This window comes from Musca vetustissima, unplaced genomic scaffold (genome assembly GCF_032173495.1).
Source record: "Musca vetustissima isolate MV318-11 ecotype Yass unplaced genomic scaffold, APGP_CSIRO_Mvet_v1 utg7802, whole genome shotgun sequence".
NCBI classification, from domain to species: Eukaryota; Metazoa; Arthropoda; class Insecta; order Diptera; family Muscidae; genus Musca; species Musca vetustissima.
Window position 1 is genome coordinate 132,911 of NW_026877668.1, and position 16,900 is coordinate 149,810.

General features: G+C 35.5%; 3 protein-coding genes across 4 annotated transcripts; 1 reads left to right on the forward strand and 2 right to left on the reverse strand.

Annotated features, from left to right (window-relative positions):
* The first annotated feature begins 457 nt into the window (after positions 1 to 457).
* Positions 458 to 6,511, forward strand: LOC133322335 (probable pseudouridine-5'-phosphatase). 2 transcript variants are annotated; one of them, XM_061531329.1, is made up of 3 exons: positions 458 to 523; positions 2,791 to 3,012; positions 6,093 to 6,511. In XM_061531329.1, the coding sequence occupies exons 1-3, from the start codon at positions 460 to 462 to the stop codon at positions 6,503 to 6,505; spliced, it is 699 nt and encodes a 232-aa protein (XP_061387313.1). In that variant the 5' UTR covers positions 458 to 459; the 3' UTR covers positions 6,506 to 6,511. The 2 variants fall into 2 exon arrangements, with proteins under 2 accessions (XP_061387313.1, XP_061387314.1); XM_061531330.1 differs by lacking the exon at positions 2,791 to 3,012 and adding an exon at positions 3,151 to 3,369.
* A 402-nt stretch (positions 6,512 to 6,913) lies between these two features.
* LOC133322342 (NADH dehydrogenase [ubiquinone] 1 alpha subcomplex subunit 2) lies at positions 6,914 to 9,300 on the reverse strand. Its single transcript, XM_061531338.1, has 3 exons — positions 9,172 to 9,300; positions 8,963 to 9,069; positions 6,914 to 7,004 (listed from the first exon to the last, which is right to left on the reverse strand). Exons 1-3 carry the CDS (start codon positions 9,267 to 9,269, stop codon positions 6,922 to 6,924), a joined length of 288 nt encoding a protein of 95 aa, XP_061387322.1. The 5' UTR covers positions 9,270 to 9,300; the 3' UTR covers positions 6,914 to 6,921.
* Positions 9,301 to 10,842: 1,542 nt separating this feature from the next.
* Positions 10,843 to 16,555, reverse strand: LOC133322333 (PHD finger protein 14). Its single transcript, XM_061531327.1, has 2 exons — positions 13,982 to 16,555; positions 10,843 to 11,845 (listed from the first exon to the last, which is right to left on the reverse strand). Exons 1-2 carry the CDS (start codon positions 16,416 to 16,418, stop codon positions 10,854 to 10,856), a joined length of 3,429 nt encoding a protein of 1,142 aa, XP_061387311.1. The 5' UTR covers positions 16,419 to 16,555; the 3' UTR covers positions 10,843 to 10,853.
* Positions 16,556 to 16,900: the final 345 nt, after the last annotated feature.

A 16,900-nucleotide genomic window follows, 5' to 3' on the forward strand; every position in this document is an offset into this window, starting at 1 on the left:
ACCTATATGCAGCAGCAGCGCAGCACTGAACAATCAGCTGTTTTCTGTTGTGAATGCTGAAAAAAGGATTAAGAATTGTTGGCATAGTGACCAATTGACCTTGCAGTGAGAACAAGTTACGAAGAGTCATAATTTTTCCTTAAACTTGAAAAATCATCAGGTCATCAACAAGGCGGTATCTACGGAAAATTGTTTCGCTAATCGCTGAACGGAAAAAAGTAAACTTGACATATTTATTACATTTGTGTCATAAAGGCGCAACTAAAAACAAACAAGAAAGCAAAACGTTTAATCATTCCTATTCACAAATTTCCGCAAAAAACAACAACGATAGTTAGTGCTCCGTGTATTTTCTTTTTTTGTTACATCATAATTACAATTTTTCCATTGTAGTTTATTATAAAAATTATTTAAGTTTTCCATTGGTGCATTTGTGAGGATTTCATTTTGGAAGAGAAGATGTCGGAAACAAAATTTAAGAAAGTAACCCATTGCATTTTTGATATGGATGGATTGCTTCTGGGTAAGTTTCTTTTTTTCAATTCAATGTTTTTTTTTGTTGTTGTGGCCTTTTCCTGTTCATTGAGGATGAGCATACAAACATAGCGGTATTAACCTTGATGCAATGTTTTTCCTTATGTGTAAATATGTAAGTATGAATAATATATAACGGGCGAAGTTTTTTTTTATTAATAGTTCACTTGTAGGTACTTTAATTATATCTTAAAAATTGTTTGTAGCATTTTCTCTGACGTGGCATATTTTATTTTGGGAAAACTTATAGAGAACTTCTTTAACCCCCACCCCCTCACAATGATGTAATAAATATGGTGCAATGAATCGAAATCTAAGGCATCATTGTGTTACAATTTTTTTTAATTGTAAATTTGTATTTCAGAATTACCTGTAGATGTGTAGGTATTTCACAAGGCAAACATCAATGAAGTGCATGTTCATTTGCCATTCTCATATTTGATAAGATATATTGAAGTGACCTTCTAAATTGTTAATAATTTTTTATATGAAAATTTCCGATATTCCCGCCAAAATGGATTTGATTAGTAGTCTTTTTACGGTAATTCCAAAAATAATATATTGAACTCCAATTAGAAGAAATTCGTTTACAATCAATTTGTTCGATTTATAAAACAAACTTCTTTAAATGACCTATCTCAACACAATTTTTAATACCTATGTGTCGTTGTCATAAACGTATTGTCTCGATATCAAAGGTCCAATTTTGTTTGTCTGTATAAAAATTAAAAAAAAAAAAAACAAGTGAAAAAGCGTTAAGTTCGGGCGGGCAGAACTTTTGATACCCTCCACCATAGGTATACTGACAGATACTTGAAATGAAAATATAGGGTACATAACATTTACCGATCATTTACACCAAATACAAAGTTCAGCAATTTTTAATGAAGACCCCATAACGTGGACTGATACTTATAAAGCATGGTGGAATATACAATCCCCAAAGTACTGCAATTTAGATTACATAGTGTAGGAGGGCTATGCCTAATTAATGACCGAAATATGTCAATTTCGAACCCAGGAGTTAAAATTATATGGGGGAGATGCCTAAATGCTGGCCGATATATTTCATTATAGTCAGGTTCGAATTTTTTATCACGATTTCCTTAGAAAGCGGAATGATTACAACCGATGGCTAAATCGTCTTAGAATTCCATAATTTGTAGTTTAAAACTGACTAATTCGAGTAACGACTATCCCCTATACTATGGTAGAATACGCCTATATGGGGACAACCCCTACACACGGAACTAATCAGCTAACACACACACGGAACTAATCAGCTAACTATTTTAATATATTAATATTCGCCCCCAAAAAGGGGGCGAATATTAATAATTTTTTGTAGGCAGATTTATTACCATATGCGACTATCAAATATCAAATTACAGCTAATTCGGTAGAAAAATGCGCTCAAAAACCCCAAATACCGAAAATTTAGGGTGTCCTTTATGGGGGCTACCCGAAAAATGGGCTTATATTCATAATTTTTAGTGGAGAAATTTGGTACCCAATAAGAACCCATTGTACCAAATTTCAGCGAATTGGGTTTAAAAACGCGCTTGGGGGGGGGGGGGGGTGTACCGTTTTATGGGGGCTACCAGAAAAGGTGTACCGATATTTATAACTTTTAGTGGAGACATTTGGTATCCAAAAAGAACCCAATGTACCACCGAATTCGGTTGGAAAACGCGGCCAAGAATCCCAAAATACCGTAAATCGGGGGTACCGTTATATGGGGCTACCAGAAAAGGTGGACCGATATTTATAACTTTTAGTGGAGACATTTGGTACCCAAAAAGAACCAGCGTATTCGCACTCAAGAACCCAAAAATATCGAAAATTGGGCGGTAACCTTATATGGGGGCTATGCCTAAACGTTGACCAATATAGCCCATCTTCGAACTTGGCCTGCCTATGCAAAATTTGGGCGATCTATCTCAATTCCTTCAGAAAATAGCGTGATTACAAGAGACGGACGAACGGATCGTCTTAGAATTTTATCCTGATCAAGAATATATATACTTTATAGGGTCGGAAATAAATATTTCGATCAGTTACAAGCGGAATGACAGAATGAATATACCCTCCATAAAAATCAATTTCAAGCTTCATTTGTATTTAACTCAAAATTTAATGTTATCATGTTATAGAATGAGTGTGGGTTTTATTTAATAAAATATAAACACAAATATATATGAATTTAATTAGAGCTTAAATTGAAAACATTTTAATAAATACTTTTGCACATCACAGATACTGAACGTTTGTATACAGATGCCACCCAGAAAATCCTTAATATGTTCGGTGATCAAGTTTATACATTCGATGTAAAATTATCTCTAATGGGTATGGTACACATGGATATGTGTCGTAAAATTGTCGATGCCTACAAACTACCCATTACACCCGAGGAATATTCGAAATTACAAAAGCAGATAAATTCGGAAATAATGATAAATGCCCAACTAATGCCAGGTAATTGATTATTTGACAAAACAAAACTAATATTTTTTCTTTGCTTTTTTCTCTCTTTTTATCTTTAACCAAACAAAAAAATGCCGGCCGTTTGTGCTGCTGCTGTTGTATCAACATGAATACACACATACAACACAGATACTGAATCTATATACGAGGAAGTCATAAGGCAAATAGCACAAGAATACGATAAACCATATCCAATTGAAACACGTCTCAAGCTATTGGGTACTACTGAACCACGTACAGCTGAAATTGTTGTTACGGATTTAGGTTTGCCCATAACGACGGAGGAATTTTTACAAAAGTTCCATAAATTATGCAGGGAACGTTTAGCCGATTGTCCAATGAAAAAAGGTTAGACGACATTTTTTTGCAAAGGCGTTAATGTTTTTTTCCTATTGTTGTATAATGGATGTAATTTATACACATTGTTTTTTTATGGCACGTTAATATAATTATGAGGGCAATAATTAAGTTTGATGGATAGATAAAACTGTAGAGCAATCAATGCCGTTCTATCCAACTTAAAAGTTGTTTTACCTTTTGTATTTGTAGTTTTAATATTTAGTACACATAATACATATGTACATAGCTTATACTATATACTTCTATGACCTTTTTCGTGGATTTGGTTTGATTGTTTTCATTAATATAATTTATAACTATTTGCAATTTAAGAGTAAAATATGATGTCTTGCTCTGTGTGTTGCAATACGTTATTTGCCTTTTGATTTCCGTTTTCTTTATAATATTTTTTTTGTACAATTAATAAGCGTATAATATATATATATTTAACAAAGTAAGATTATTATTAGCAATGGTATATATATAAAACCATATATAAAACATATATTTATAATATTAACATAATATATAGTGATAGTCTCAGTAGAAATCTAAACATCAATAGTTGAAATTTTATGAAGTTTTGTTTATATGAAAAAGATATATTTTATAAAAACAACATACTCGTATTGCAAATATCTTCATAGGATGTATATTTCAGAACTTACGTTCGTAGATAAATTTTTAAATGCTCATTTTGGAGATTAATCCATTGAATACATTTTCTAATCTATATATTTCTTGAAGATTTACAGTAGTGTAGAATTGGGAGTACACGCCCATTTATTTTAAACTTTTTTTTTTACAAATATCCCGAATTTGAAATAATATTATTTCTTCTTTAAAAAATATATTATTAATTTCCAAAGTTTTTAAAAAGGACCATATAGTGTATTCAATATTTAAGATGTACAGCATGGAACGAAACATTTGCAACTAACATTAGTAATACATGTTTTGGTTCGTAAAATTAGAATATTTTCGGCATTTAAACTGGTTTTGTGATTTCGAGTTTCTGAATATGCCAGTAATAACTTAATAATTTTTTTGGTCCATATGTAGTTAAGTGGTACTTTTTCAGTATATTATGTGAATCGACCTAGTATTATCATGTGACAAAACAATTGCAACTCTTACAGATTCTTACATCAATGTTAATTAACCGTTATTTTTAGTTTTGTTTTGTTCCAATTCGTAATAAATTGGTAACACAATTTCACTTGCCTTTAGTTGCACAAATATTTTATTTAAATTACTAGTTGGATTAGCCATCATTTCGATAAAGATGGCACCAGATAAGTTCGGTAAAGAGTTACAAAGACGTATTGTTGAATATTTCAATCAAGGAATTTCTCAAAAAGAACTGCCAATTAAATACAATGTGCACAAATCATTACTTTCTCGAATTTTATCACGTTAAAAAATTCTGTGGAGGTTATCAGCAAAAGCGGTCGGCCTCGAAAAACTGAAAAAAGAACCGAAGTGTTATTTGTAAGAGCGATTAAAAAATGTACTTTTAAATCGTCCAGCATTGTTAAAAGAATTTAATATTCCAGTAAGCGCGAGAACTGTTTCGAGACGTCTTATTGTTAGCTTATCGACCAGCTAAGAAGCCTCTAATAACAAAGCGTAATCAATTGAAACGAATGCAATTCGCTCAAGAACATATAAGCTGGACAGTGAACCAATGGAAAAACGTTTTTTTTTCAGTGACGAATCAAAATTCAACATTATTGCTAGTGACGGCATAACGCGTTTTAGACGACCAAAAGTAAAACGAGTACAAAAAGAATCTTGTGTGAACATGGAGGCGGTCATGTCATGGCCTGGGCATGTTTTTCTGCTAATGGCTTGGGCTCACTTCATAGAACTCAGGAAATAATGGATAAATGGTCCTACAAAAACATGGTTTAGGCAAAATAATATTAATCATCGGACCTGAACCCAATAGAAAATCTTTGGTCAGTTGTAAAACAGCGGATTGACCTAATAACGTCCAAAACTCGGACGAATTTTCAATCGGATAAAAATTGCTTGGTATGCTATCCACAGTTTCGCTACGAAATATTAATCAAATTAATATTGTACCCTGAAATATTTCTATGTTGCAATTGTTTTGTGTTACTGAAGAAGTGACTTTGTTTACCTTAAGTTTAAAAAATGTTTATCTATAGAAGAAATTATCATATTTTTTATTTAATATCGCAGAAGAGGTTCCTTTTATTTGATTAGTAATAAATCATAAATAAATTATCAAATTCTTATTCAAGTTGCAAATATTTTGTCCAATGCTGAAGCTTTCAACGGCTGAAATACCCCACTGGCGCAGGCTCCCCATTCTATACTATATCTTAATTCTTATATATCCATTCATATTAGTTATCTATAAGAATTTATATTTATACAAAAATAATAAAAAACTTAATCTATATAAAAATTAGAAATGATCGGTCAGAAACTGTGACGTAAATGACGTACATTTCCGATGTATAATACATACGCCGGAAACGTCGGAAACCATCCCTGATAAAAATTCTTGTCCGTGCAATAATTTTTGTGGAAAATTTGTTAAATGATCGTTAACAATATTCTTGCATGAATACAATAAAATATAATTAGAGTTATAATTATATTGCTTGCAATTTAATAACATTAAAATAATATTAAAATATTACTTTTAGATTTAAAAATTAGTAAAAAGTAATTTTAAAAATAAAATCATTATTTTCTAGGCGCTGAACGACTACTACGCCATTTACACAAACACAATATTCCATTCTGTTTGGCAACAAGTTCTGGTCAGGATATGGTTGAGATCAAAATTACCCATCATCAGGAAATATTTAAATTATTTCATCATCGGGTATGTGGTTCCACGGATCCTGACGTTAAACAGGGCAAACCTGCACCTGACATTTTCCTAGTTGCTGCCTCGCGTTTCCCCGATAAACCCGATCCCTCGCAGTGCCTGGTCTTCGAAGATGCTCCCAACGGTGTTAAAGGTGCCCACAGTGCTGGTATGCAGGTGGTTATGGTGCCCGATGAACGTGTTCCATTGGAAATGTGCGCCCTGGCTACACAAAGAATTCTATCATTGGAACAATTTCAACCGGAATTGTTTGGTCTACCACCGTTCGATAATTAACGAAAAATATAACATTCTATATGATCTAGAAATCAAAAGAAATCCTGTACGATTTTCAAGGCAACACTTAATTAATTTGTAATTGTTTTGTAAAACTTACCATAAATGCTTTTTTGATGTGTGGTGTGTATGTCGTCCAAACTATTAGTAGCTGAAAAACAACTTAGAAATATGATGAAAACAATGTACCTTTTTTCTGAAAAAAAAAACAAAAAAAAAACTGGAATAATGTATGTCAAGCTTAGCTTAACGTAACGTATGTAAGTAGATTAAATGAAATTGAGAATCTATTGAATAAATGTGCAACATAGTATTTGTGAAAACATCAAGTTTTATTTATTTCTTTTATTTTTTTCTTTACAATATTATTGACTTATATCGAATGAATACATTTTTCGCCTGCAATAGCCTGCAATCTATTTGCCCAATGCTTCGACGTGCTTTTGAATGTCTTGTGCCGATTGATTTGTCACTGGTACAGAGGTTTCTTTGCCCAAAGCTAAAACAAAAGAAAGAAAAAATTCGTTAAAAACAATTTATAAATTGTGTCGGATAAATTGGATATCTTATTCAATATGTTTTCTATTAATTCGAATATGAATACCCTACACTATAAGGTGAGGAATATATTAAATTTGTCAATCCGTTTGCAACATCACGAAAACTTGGTCGGAGACCATTAATGTATATATCATCACAAGCCACGTGTCGTCGATATCAAGCGATTGTGATCCGGCTGTTCTAGGTGTGGATGCCTTGGCACCTGCAGCTGTATTCGAAACCGAAAGTTGACGAACCGGCAATTTCATTGACAAACGAGCAAGTCAGGACTGATGAAAATCAGTAACTGACTGACAGGACTGTAGTTCTGGAAGGGGACTCTTAACGCTATCCGCGATAGTTTAGAGGAGCAAAGTAAGGGAATCTTCGACCAGTTAGACAGACTCATACCGGAAGAGCAATGTGGGGATACGCTTCCGGAGGGACTACTAAATCTCACCCTGACTGATGATGAGCTGGACACCACGTTGACCCAGCCAAGTCTACACAGGGGGGATTTTTGTAGCATAAACGAAGTAAGCGCAGACCCTGTTGATCGACAGACTTTAAATCTGATTTCAACAGGTCCTGTGTTAGCTCTTGCCGACAATAAACTTCAGAGGTAATTTGCGATGGAGGCGATGTCCAACGATGGGGTATCTGTCGAGACGCCAGCAGCGGACAGTGGAGATGTAGGTCCACCTCATTAAGGGCAAGATGAGATTCGTAAAGAAGTTCTCTATCGTGAATTCCATATGGACAGGATCTCCCTCCCAAACCCTACTGCTCGATTAAGAACCTCCAAGGATACCTCTAAATCGAATGAAGTAGTGTAATCGGCGAAGCCCACTGTCTCTGACAAAGGTAAGCCGACTTCTGATCTGAAGCCTAGCCCTATTCAAAAGGCAAAGGAAAAGGCTACTGAGAACATCCCGAAACAAAATATCACCCAAAGGCCTAGCGACAAAGGTGAAATTAAAACCATTGTTGACCATAAAGGTAACGAAAAAGTATTTGCATTTGTTCAGGTAAAACTGAGCACGACTTGAGCCTTCCATTGAGGGCAGATTTTTTATTGGTTTGTCATTGAAAGTAAGCGGTGGGGATAGCAATATTCTGCGAAAGTCCGAAATTTCATCAGATCATGAATACGTTTGTCTTGTCCGAATCTCCAATACTAATTGAAATATTTACATTTATATTGACTAATATAACACCATATAACGTTGAACAAAATCCGTTATGTCTTGTCCACCATCGGATTTTTTCAAAAAATGTAGATCTTGTGTCCTGATTACAATAAGTTTTCTTTAGATAATCTATTCCCCAGATACAAGCCTTTCGAATAATCAAATGGTTATAACTGAGACATTCCTGAGCCGATATAAAATGACTTTTGCATGCATAATCCGTTCTAATGGCCCGATAAGGTCTGTAAGGACATTTTATTCTGAAGTTAATTTTAAGCGCGTAGACGATGCAAACGATTTATTTGATATATGGTCATGATATGGACCATAAAACTTCGGTTTCGGATCCTTGCCTTTTCTCATTGGGTCTAAAATTAAACCGACAACACAATATATTTATATATATATTTTTTAAGAAGTCATGTCTACTGGGAAGTATAATTGAATCGCATATATGTGATTAATCTCATTTCAAATACCAGCCCTTCGACTGGGCTGTCTTCCGGCATGTCAGTTGAAACACGACAGAATGTTCGTTTTAATTTAAATATTTTTTATGGGTAACGGCCTTTGGTCAATAATTTTCTCCCTTGACCGATGTCAAATCCAACTTTACTTCGTGAAGTTCACAATTCCCTTTATACAATTATAATGTTGCGATGAGGGCATTACGAACATTTATATGAATCCCATAACTTCCAAACACTCCCGCACACACGCAACTTACCATAACGAGCCCACAAACGAGGTTGAACACCTTCACATTCTCTAATCAAAATTGGCAATTCAGGATTGCTCTTCTTCAATGCAGGATAGAAACGTTCTACGTATTCGCTGAAAGAAAGACCCAACAAAAAGGATATGTTTTAATTGATTTTTTTCCAAATATTATGTAACCTCAAATAAGAAAATGATTTGCCGCAGTTTCTAACTTACCGGGCACCCTTGGAAGCTTCACCAGTTTGACACAAATGAAGGCGTAATTCCTTCAATTTGGGACCCATTTTGGTCAATCTAGCAACAGAGACACGCATCTTGTTTGAATTTTATGTGTGAAATTGTCGTCGAAACACAGCAAAATAACACAGTGGCGAATTCTGTTCCTGGCCAGAAAAAAACAATATGAGCAAATGTCAAATCAAACAGCTGATCGGTTCAGTTTGTATTGCTGGTGATGTTAATGTAATCGGTATTAAATGTTTCGATTACTTTAGTAGTTCCACGGATGGTTAATTATGTAGTGTCGATTGAACGTTATATTTATTCGTTATTTGAAAAAATATGAAGACCGTAATCAAAAGGAGAATTAAAGTTTTTCTTAAAAAATAATACAAGTAAACTGGATTGAAGGTTTCCTATAAAGAAAACCTAAATCTGCTGGGCTGAATAGAAGTTTCTCTTTAAAATAACTTATCCAGCTGGGCTGAATTGAAGTTATGATATTGAAAAACTAATCCAGCTGGGCTGAATTGAAATCTCCCTATAGAAAAACTAATCAACTAGGCTGAATTGAAGTTTTTTCTATAGAAAAAATAATCCAGCTGGGCTGAATTAAAGTTTACCTATAGAAAACTATTCCAGCTGGGCTGAATTACAGTTTACCTATAGAAAAACTAATCCAGCTGCGCTGAATTGAAGTTTTTTTTATAGAAAAACTAATCTAGCTGGGCTGAATTGACGTTTTCTTATAGAAAAACTAATCCAGCATGGCTGAATTGAAGTCTTTCTAAAGAAACCCTAATTAAACTCGTTTGAATTGAAGTTTTCCTATAGAAAAACTAATCCAGCTGGGCTGAATTGAAGTTTTCCTATAGAAAAACTAATCCAGCTGGGTTGAATTGAAGTTTTCCTATAGAAAAACTAATCCAGTTGGGCTGAATTGAAGTTTTCCTATAGAAAAACTAATCCAGCTGGGCTGAATTGAAGTTTTCCTATAGAAAAACTAATCCAGCTGGGCTGAATTGAAGTTTTCCTATAGAAAAACTAATCCAGCTGGGCTGAATTGAAGTTTTCCTATAGAAAAACTAATCCAGCTGGGCTGAATTGAAGTTTTCCTATAGAAAAACTAATCCAGCTGGGCTGAATTGAAGTTTTCCTATAGAAAAACTAATCCAGCTGGGCTGAATTGAAGTTTTCCTATAGAAAAACTAATCCAGCTGGGCTGAATTGAAGTTTTCCTATAGAAAAACTAATCCAGCTGGGCTGAATTGAAGTTTTCCTATAGAAAAACAAATCCAGCTGGGCTGAATTGAAAAATTTCTTCAGAAAAACTAATCCCGCTGACTGATTTAAAGTTCTCTTATATTATTTATAGTTAATTAAAAACTTAAATAATAAATGAAACACTCCCGTTTGTTGTTTTTAATTTGATTATTATTGTTAAAATGTAAAATTTATTTGTTTGTGAAGAACCTAATATTAAATAAAATTAAAACCGATCTCAAATCGGTTGTCATGCATCATAGTATATAATTATATAACCATCTAAAGATTCAGAAAAAAAGCAATAATTATTTGAACCTGTGTCATTGAATAATAATAAGAATAGAATTTCTTTTGTTTTGTTTTGAAGAAGTGTTAAGTAAATGGTTTGAAATACTGTATGAAAAGATCAATAATTAGTGTTTCTCTTCGTCAGTGGGATCACAATCCGCACAGTGCCAAGAGTAACCGCGTATTTTTGGAGATTTCTTTAGTGGCGGATCTAAGCAAGTGAAATGATAATGTTTGCGACATTCATCACACGTAACCATATTCGTTGATGTACCATTCGATTGGCAGACACAACAAGTGAGCACCTGATTAGACGTTTGTTGAGGTGTAGTCTTGGAACGACAACCACCACCCGTACTGGGTCTTCCGCAGAGTGATGTTCTTGCTAGTTTCGATTTTCGTGGACTACTTTTGCGTGGGGAAGTTTTGATGGGAGAAGAAGAAGTATTTGTTGCTACAGTACTTGGTGAACTCTGTATGTTCTTTGTGTTCGACGTATTAACGGAATGGGGACGGGTAGGTGTGGCATTGTGTTGTTTGTGGGTGAGTGAAGCAGGATCGTCCGGTAATACAGCCGCCGGAGTTAAATCTTCAATTGTTTCAACTGAACCCGGCCGAGAGGCCTCATCAGCGGAACGCACCATATCGGCAGATACGTAAAAGAATTGTGCTTCCGGTGTATCTTCTCCGGGAAGCGGTAATGTTTTGAATTTAATTTTTATCTTAGGAATTCCGGCCATTGTATCTTGTGGTGCTTCCAAATCATGTTGTTTCTTTTTACGCTTGCGTTTATGCTCTTTACTCGTCGATCTTTCCGTATCCGATGAAAGATTGTGTTTATTTCTGTGTTTTTCTTTTCGTTTTTGTTTGCGGGATTGTTTGGTATTTACATCTGTGGCTGCTTCTTCAGTAGATGTGGCGGCATTAGAATTATTGTTGTTGCTGGTGGTGTTGTTTGGATTGAGACTTGTCGTGGTACTGCTAGCACAAGGCAATTTCAATGGTTCAGTATTCGCAATAGCAGGTATTGGCGTAGAAGATGATTTGGGTGTTGTAACTAATACTAATGCTTCGTTATCGTTAGGCAATGATGTCAACAACGGCGATGAATGAGTATCTAAAATAAAAGTCAGATATTAATATTATATGTATATTGTTTAATAATAAAATATGGGTTTTATATAAAGTAAAAAAAGTTTGGTTCAAAAACAAAATGTGGGCTGAAATTCTCTTACTCTCCGACTGAATTCCTAACTTAGCATGACTGCGTAGAATTTAATTCTAATTCAACTGGTTGATATTGAAGTATTCCCATGAGAAACTTAATTCAGCCAGGCCAGTATTAAAGTTTTCCTCCAGGAACCTAATTCTGCTGGGCTGAAATTAAGTTTTCCTATGGAAAATCTTATTGAGCTGGTTTAAATTGAAGATTTCATATGGAAACCATAAATCAGCGTTGCTGAATTGAAATAAAAGTATAGAAAAATTATTCAGCTATGCTGTAATGGAATTCATATCCTCTTTCTATAGCGAAATATAAAAATAAATCTTTTAGAGATCAACTTCTAGAGAAGACCTTACGTTCTTCTAGACAAAACTTTACGTTCTTCTACAGCATATCCTCTCTAGAACCTTTTTGTTCTCCTAGAGAAGAGGTGTTCACATTCTATGTGAACACCTCTTTTCTACCTGATCTTATACAGAAGTCCCTTAGCTCTTCTAGAGAAAACCCTCGGATCTTCTAGAGAAGACACTATGTTCTTCTAGAAAAGATCCTTTGCTTTCCTAGATAAGACTCCCTGCTCTTGTAGAGAAGACCTTCTACCTTCTCTTCTAGAGAAAACTTTGTTTATATAGATAAGAACATCTACTCTTCTAGAGAATACGATCTTAAGTTCTTCTAGACAAAACTTTCCGTTCTTCTAGAGAATACCCTTAGCTCTTCTAGAGAAAACCCTCTGAACTTCTAGAGAAGGCACTATGTTATTCTAGAAAAGAGCCTTTGCATTTCTAGAGAAGTATCCCCACTTTTGTAGAGAGGACCCTCAGCTCATATAGAGAAAACTTTTTATTTGTCTAGATAAGACCCTCTGCTCTTCCAGAGAAGACCCTCTGCTCTTCTAGAGAAGACCCTCTGCTCTTCAGAGAGGACCCTCTGCTCTTCTAAAGAAAACCCTCTGCTCTTCAGAGAGGACACTCTGCTCTTCTAGAGAAAACCCTCTCCTCTTCTAGAGAAGATGTGCTCTCATAGAGAAGACCTGCACTTACATAGAATACTTCCCGCTCTTCTAGAGAAGACACTCTCATCTCCAAGAGAAAGAACTCTGTTCTTTTAGAAAAGAATCTTTGCTTTTCTAGAGAAGACCTTCATCTTTTGTAGAGAAGACCTTCAGGTCTTCTAGAGAAAACCCTAGAGAATACTCAATGAATTTTAATAGAAGACCCTCTGTTCTTCTAGAGAAGACTCTGCTTCTGCTCTTCTGGAGAAGACCCTCCGCTCTTTTAGAAAAGAGCCTTTTATTTTCAAGAGAAGTCTCTCTGCTCTTGTAGATAAGACCTTTAGCTCTTCTAGAGAAAACTTTCTGTTTGTCTTTAAGTTTGTCTAGAGAATACCCTCTTCTCTCATAGAGAATACCATATGTGCTTATAGAGAAAACCTTTGATCTTCTATATTTAAATATTTTCAAATTTTTTTGATAAGGCGAACTTCAGAGAAGAAGGTATTCTTCACTCCTAGAAAAAAATTCATTTCGACTTCCTGAAATATAATTTATTTTGCGTTTCTATAGAAAATGAACTTCTGCTCTTTTATAAAAAGCTTTGCTCTTCTATAGGATACTACTTTAAACTGTCCTAGTTATGTATATATATTCCTGATTTTCTACGAAAGAAGCCCAGGTTGGTATGATATTGAAAAATTCCCATAATACTTAAATATAGCGTTATGTGGTGTACTGTGCCCAAACGTTGATATACTGTTCCAGAATAAATATACATTATGAGATCTCTCGGGCAGTTCTCGAGCAGACCAATCAATTTCAAATAAAAATAATACAAAAAAATACCAAAAATTCAAATAACTTACTTTCTGCTTTCGATTTTGAAAGCTTTGAAACATGTTTTTCTTTATTTACAATTCCTTGTTGTTGCTGCTGCTGTTGTTGTTGTTTATTGGTTGGCGGGTGTTGTAGTAAATCTTGTTGCGATGCCATTGATTTTGATGAATAATTTAAACTTAATTTAGACTTTTTACTTAATTTCGGTGTAATGGAATCAGAACTGTCGTTATTGTTGTTATTATTATTAGTACAACCAACAATAACACTCGGCGGTTCTGTTCTATCCGTTGTTGGTATTTCGATGACATTCGGTAATGATTTGTTCAAGAGTTTCTTAAATGATGATGATGAAGTTGGTGAAACTAGCGAATTTACATTTGTTATTTGATTATTATCTAAGGAACGTCTTTTTGCTGGCCCAGGACCTGCTGCACTAGTATCTGTATTCGAATTCTTCAAATGTTGCGCAGAAGAATCTTCATTACATGGTGGCGGCGGCGTACAGCTCTTATATACCGGCACAATAATACCATCTTTGTTGAAACGGGTTCGTGATTTTCTTGGCCCTTTAGGCAGTTCGGGCAGACCATCGGATTGATCGGACTTGTCACATTCGGAACACTGCCAACCATATAATTTCGATTTCTTGGGATGTCGTGTTAGCGGAGGATTTAAACAACCGAGATGATAGTATAATTTACACGTATCACACTTTGCCAATAAATGCTGATCTGTTGATTTCTTACAGATGCCACAGTTGTGGGTTTCAACCGGCGGAGACGTTGACAGATGATGGTGTAGGTTAGAAGGGGTCTTGTGTTTTTGACTTAGGAATGAAGGTGAGAAACCTGTTATAGGTGTGGAATTACAGGCAAGGGATGGCGAGTCCATTGCCTGTGTACTGAGCAGTCTATTATTGTCGCCCTTAGTATTGGGATGACCCAAACGAGCCAATGGAAATCCAACTCCCATTTTCAAAGCTGCCGCTGTGGGAACACTAATCGGTCGATATGGCGGTGTGCAGGCCTTCGCTTGATCTTCACTAACGGGTCTGCCTATATTTAGTGGATTTGGCAGATTTTTGTTCGGACACAGGGAGTTAATGTGCGTCTGCATTTGTGATATGGAATTTATCAGAGATTCGTGCTTTGCTTTTAATTCTTTATTCTTATCCAACAGGCCATCGTACTCCGTACGCAGTTGGCCTTGTTCCTTTGTGAGCGTAGAATTTCTTGACATCATTTCCGTCAATTGTTCTTTCAGCTCCTTCGTGCGAGATATACGATCTATATAGTACGCAACGAACTCAACATTAAAAGCTGGAGCTATATGCCACTTCTTGCGGATATCAGTTATCGATTGGATTTGCATATCCTGCTCTTCCAGTAGGTCTACATCAACATCCATTACCTTGGCTTTGGCTAAAAGTCTTGTGCACGCTGATGCTGAGGTAGTTATCATGCGAGACATTTTCTGGGTGGGAACCCATGGTTCTGGTCGAGACTGTTTGTGATTTGTATACTTTACTTGATACTTTTGGAGTTTGCGATTGATGCGCATTTGTGCGGGACAGGGATCATCAAGTTTGTGTAGTGCCTTTTCCCGTTGTTTCTCCTCCATGTTCATGCGGAATGTATGATAGTTTCGTTTTCTTTTGCGTATTAATTCCTTTTCAGAATGTACCTTGCAGTGGGCGTAAAAGGGGTCAGCAGCATCGGTGTCCTCGTGATGGGCTTCCGTAAGGAAACCTGCTGCCTGGGCACACGTCACATGAAAGTAGGTCTTACACATTCCAGCATCACAACCTATGCAAACACCGGTGCGGGAAAATCGGGCATCATCGCACAGTGAACACGGTTTTGCTCCCCATTTACTGTATTGCATTTCGAACAGTGTAACACATGACAATTGATCCACCTCCCCAAACGCCACACCTGGGACATAGAGCGCACACACCAGATGTACCCATTTTCCAACATCCGTCTCCTTGTAGATGCCACCCTTGTTGGGACATAGTTCGCAGGTTGGTTCTGATACGCCAGCCCTACAGGCTTCACAAAACCATGGCTCCGTAGAGCAGGTTGAGTTTGTACTGGATATACTATTATTATCACTAACGCCATAGCAACCTTCGTGGACAGAAACGCCACAACCATCGCACTCCACAATTTCATTGGAATCATCACTGCGATCACCCAAGCATACACAACAAATCGGTTTGAGGGGAATCTTGGGTTTTGTAACCGGTTTTGCATCTAATATTTTCAACACGCTTTCTATGTTATCAACACCATTCACTAACTCCTCAGTTTGTTTGTTTGTTGATGTTGTTGTTTTCTTCTTCTCGTCGTCCTCCTTAATATCTTCGGTAGCCTCTGCTAATAATTGTTTCAACTGCAGCGTGGAATCATCTGTATCGCACTTATCATCATTATCCTCATCGTCGTCCTCTTCGTCCGAGGATGAAGCAGAACTCGAAGAATTATCACCACCGTCATCATCATCGTCGTCGTCATCTTCATCATCCTTTGATGGTTGAAAATCGCTGTCTGAAGAACTTTCGCCCAAGTCAAAATCCAGCAGGGCTTGTGTGGTCATTTTCGGTTGACGTTGGCGTTTAAACGGTGCCATATTTGTACACACTTTTCTTACACTATTGACAATAATTTCATTTATACAATTTACAATAATAATATCTTTTTATACAACTTATAAAACTTTTTGCAAAAAAGACACGGCGAAAAAATGTATGCAAGCTGATGCTGCTTCTTTTTTGCAACTGACATTTAACATTTACTATAAATTGATGACACAACAAAATAAAAAACCGGTGGTCGTCATTACACCTTGTATTTTTGCAAACAGCTGTTGTATTGTGTCGACTTTACATTGGGGATGAATTGTGTAGAACGAAAAACGTTTATAATTTATTTATGTATATAATTTAAATTTTTTTATTTAAGATAAATCTATAAATAATAAGTATTTTATTTATTTTTCTGCGAGAATCTGTGAAACAAATCAAGCCATATAATAATATATATACAGTCGAAATCGTTTATAACAATGGTTATGGGACCGCGGCATATAAAGGCCAAAAACTTTTTGCAAAT

What these genes read in the sequence shown, in the direction of transcription:
- LOC133322342 (XM_061531338.1), bottom strand. Translation starts at nt 9,269, where the DNA reads ATGCGTGTCTCTGTTGCTAGATTGACCAAAATGGGTCCCAAATTGAAG. An exon ending in GAAGCTTCCAAGGGTGCCCG is followed by an intron (nt 9,070 to 9,171) that starts GTAAGTTAGAAA and finishes TCTTTCTTTCAG; the next exon opens with CGAATACGTAGAACGTTTCT. An exon ending in TCGTTTGTGGGCTCGTTATG is followed by an intron (nt 7,005 to 8,962) that starts GTAAGTTGCGTG and finishes CTTTTGTTTTAG; the next exon opens with CTTTGGGCAAAGAAACCTCT.
- LOC133322335 (XM_061531329.1), top strand. Translation starts at nt 460, where the DNA reads ATGTCGGAAACAAAATTTAAGAAAGTAACCCATTGCATTTTTGATATG. An exon ending in TATGGATGGATTGCTTCTGG is followed by an intron (nt 524 to 2,790) that starts GTAAGTTTCTTT and finishes TGCACATCACAG; the next exon opens with ATACTGAACGTTTGTATACA. An exon ending in AAATGCCCAACTAATGCCAG is followed by an intron (nt 3,013 to 6,092) that starts GTAATTGATTAT and finishes ATTATTTTCTAG; the next exon opens with GCGCTGAACGACTACTACGC.
- LOC133322333 (XM_061531327.1), bottom strand. Translation starts at nt 16,418, where the DNA reads ATGGCACCGTTTAAACGCCAACGTCAACCGAAAATGACCACACAAGCC. An exon ending in TTCCATTACACCGAAATTAA is followed by an intron (nt 11,846 to 13,981) that starts GTAAAAAGTCTA and finishes CTTTTATTTTAG; the next exon opens with ATACTCATTCATCGCCGTTG.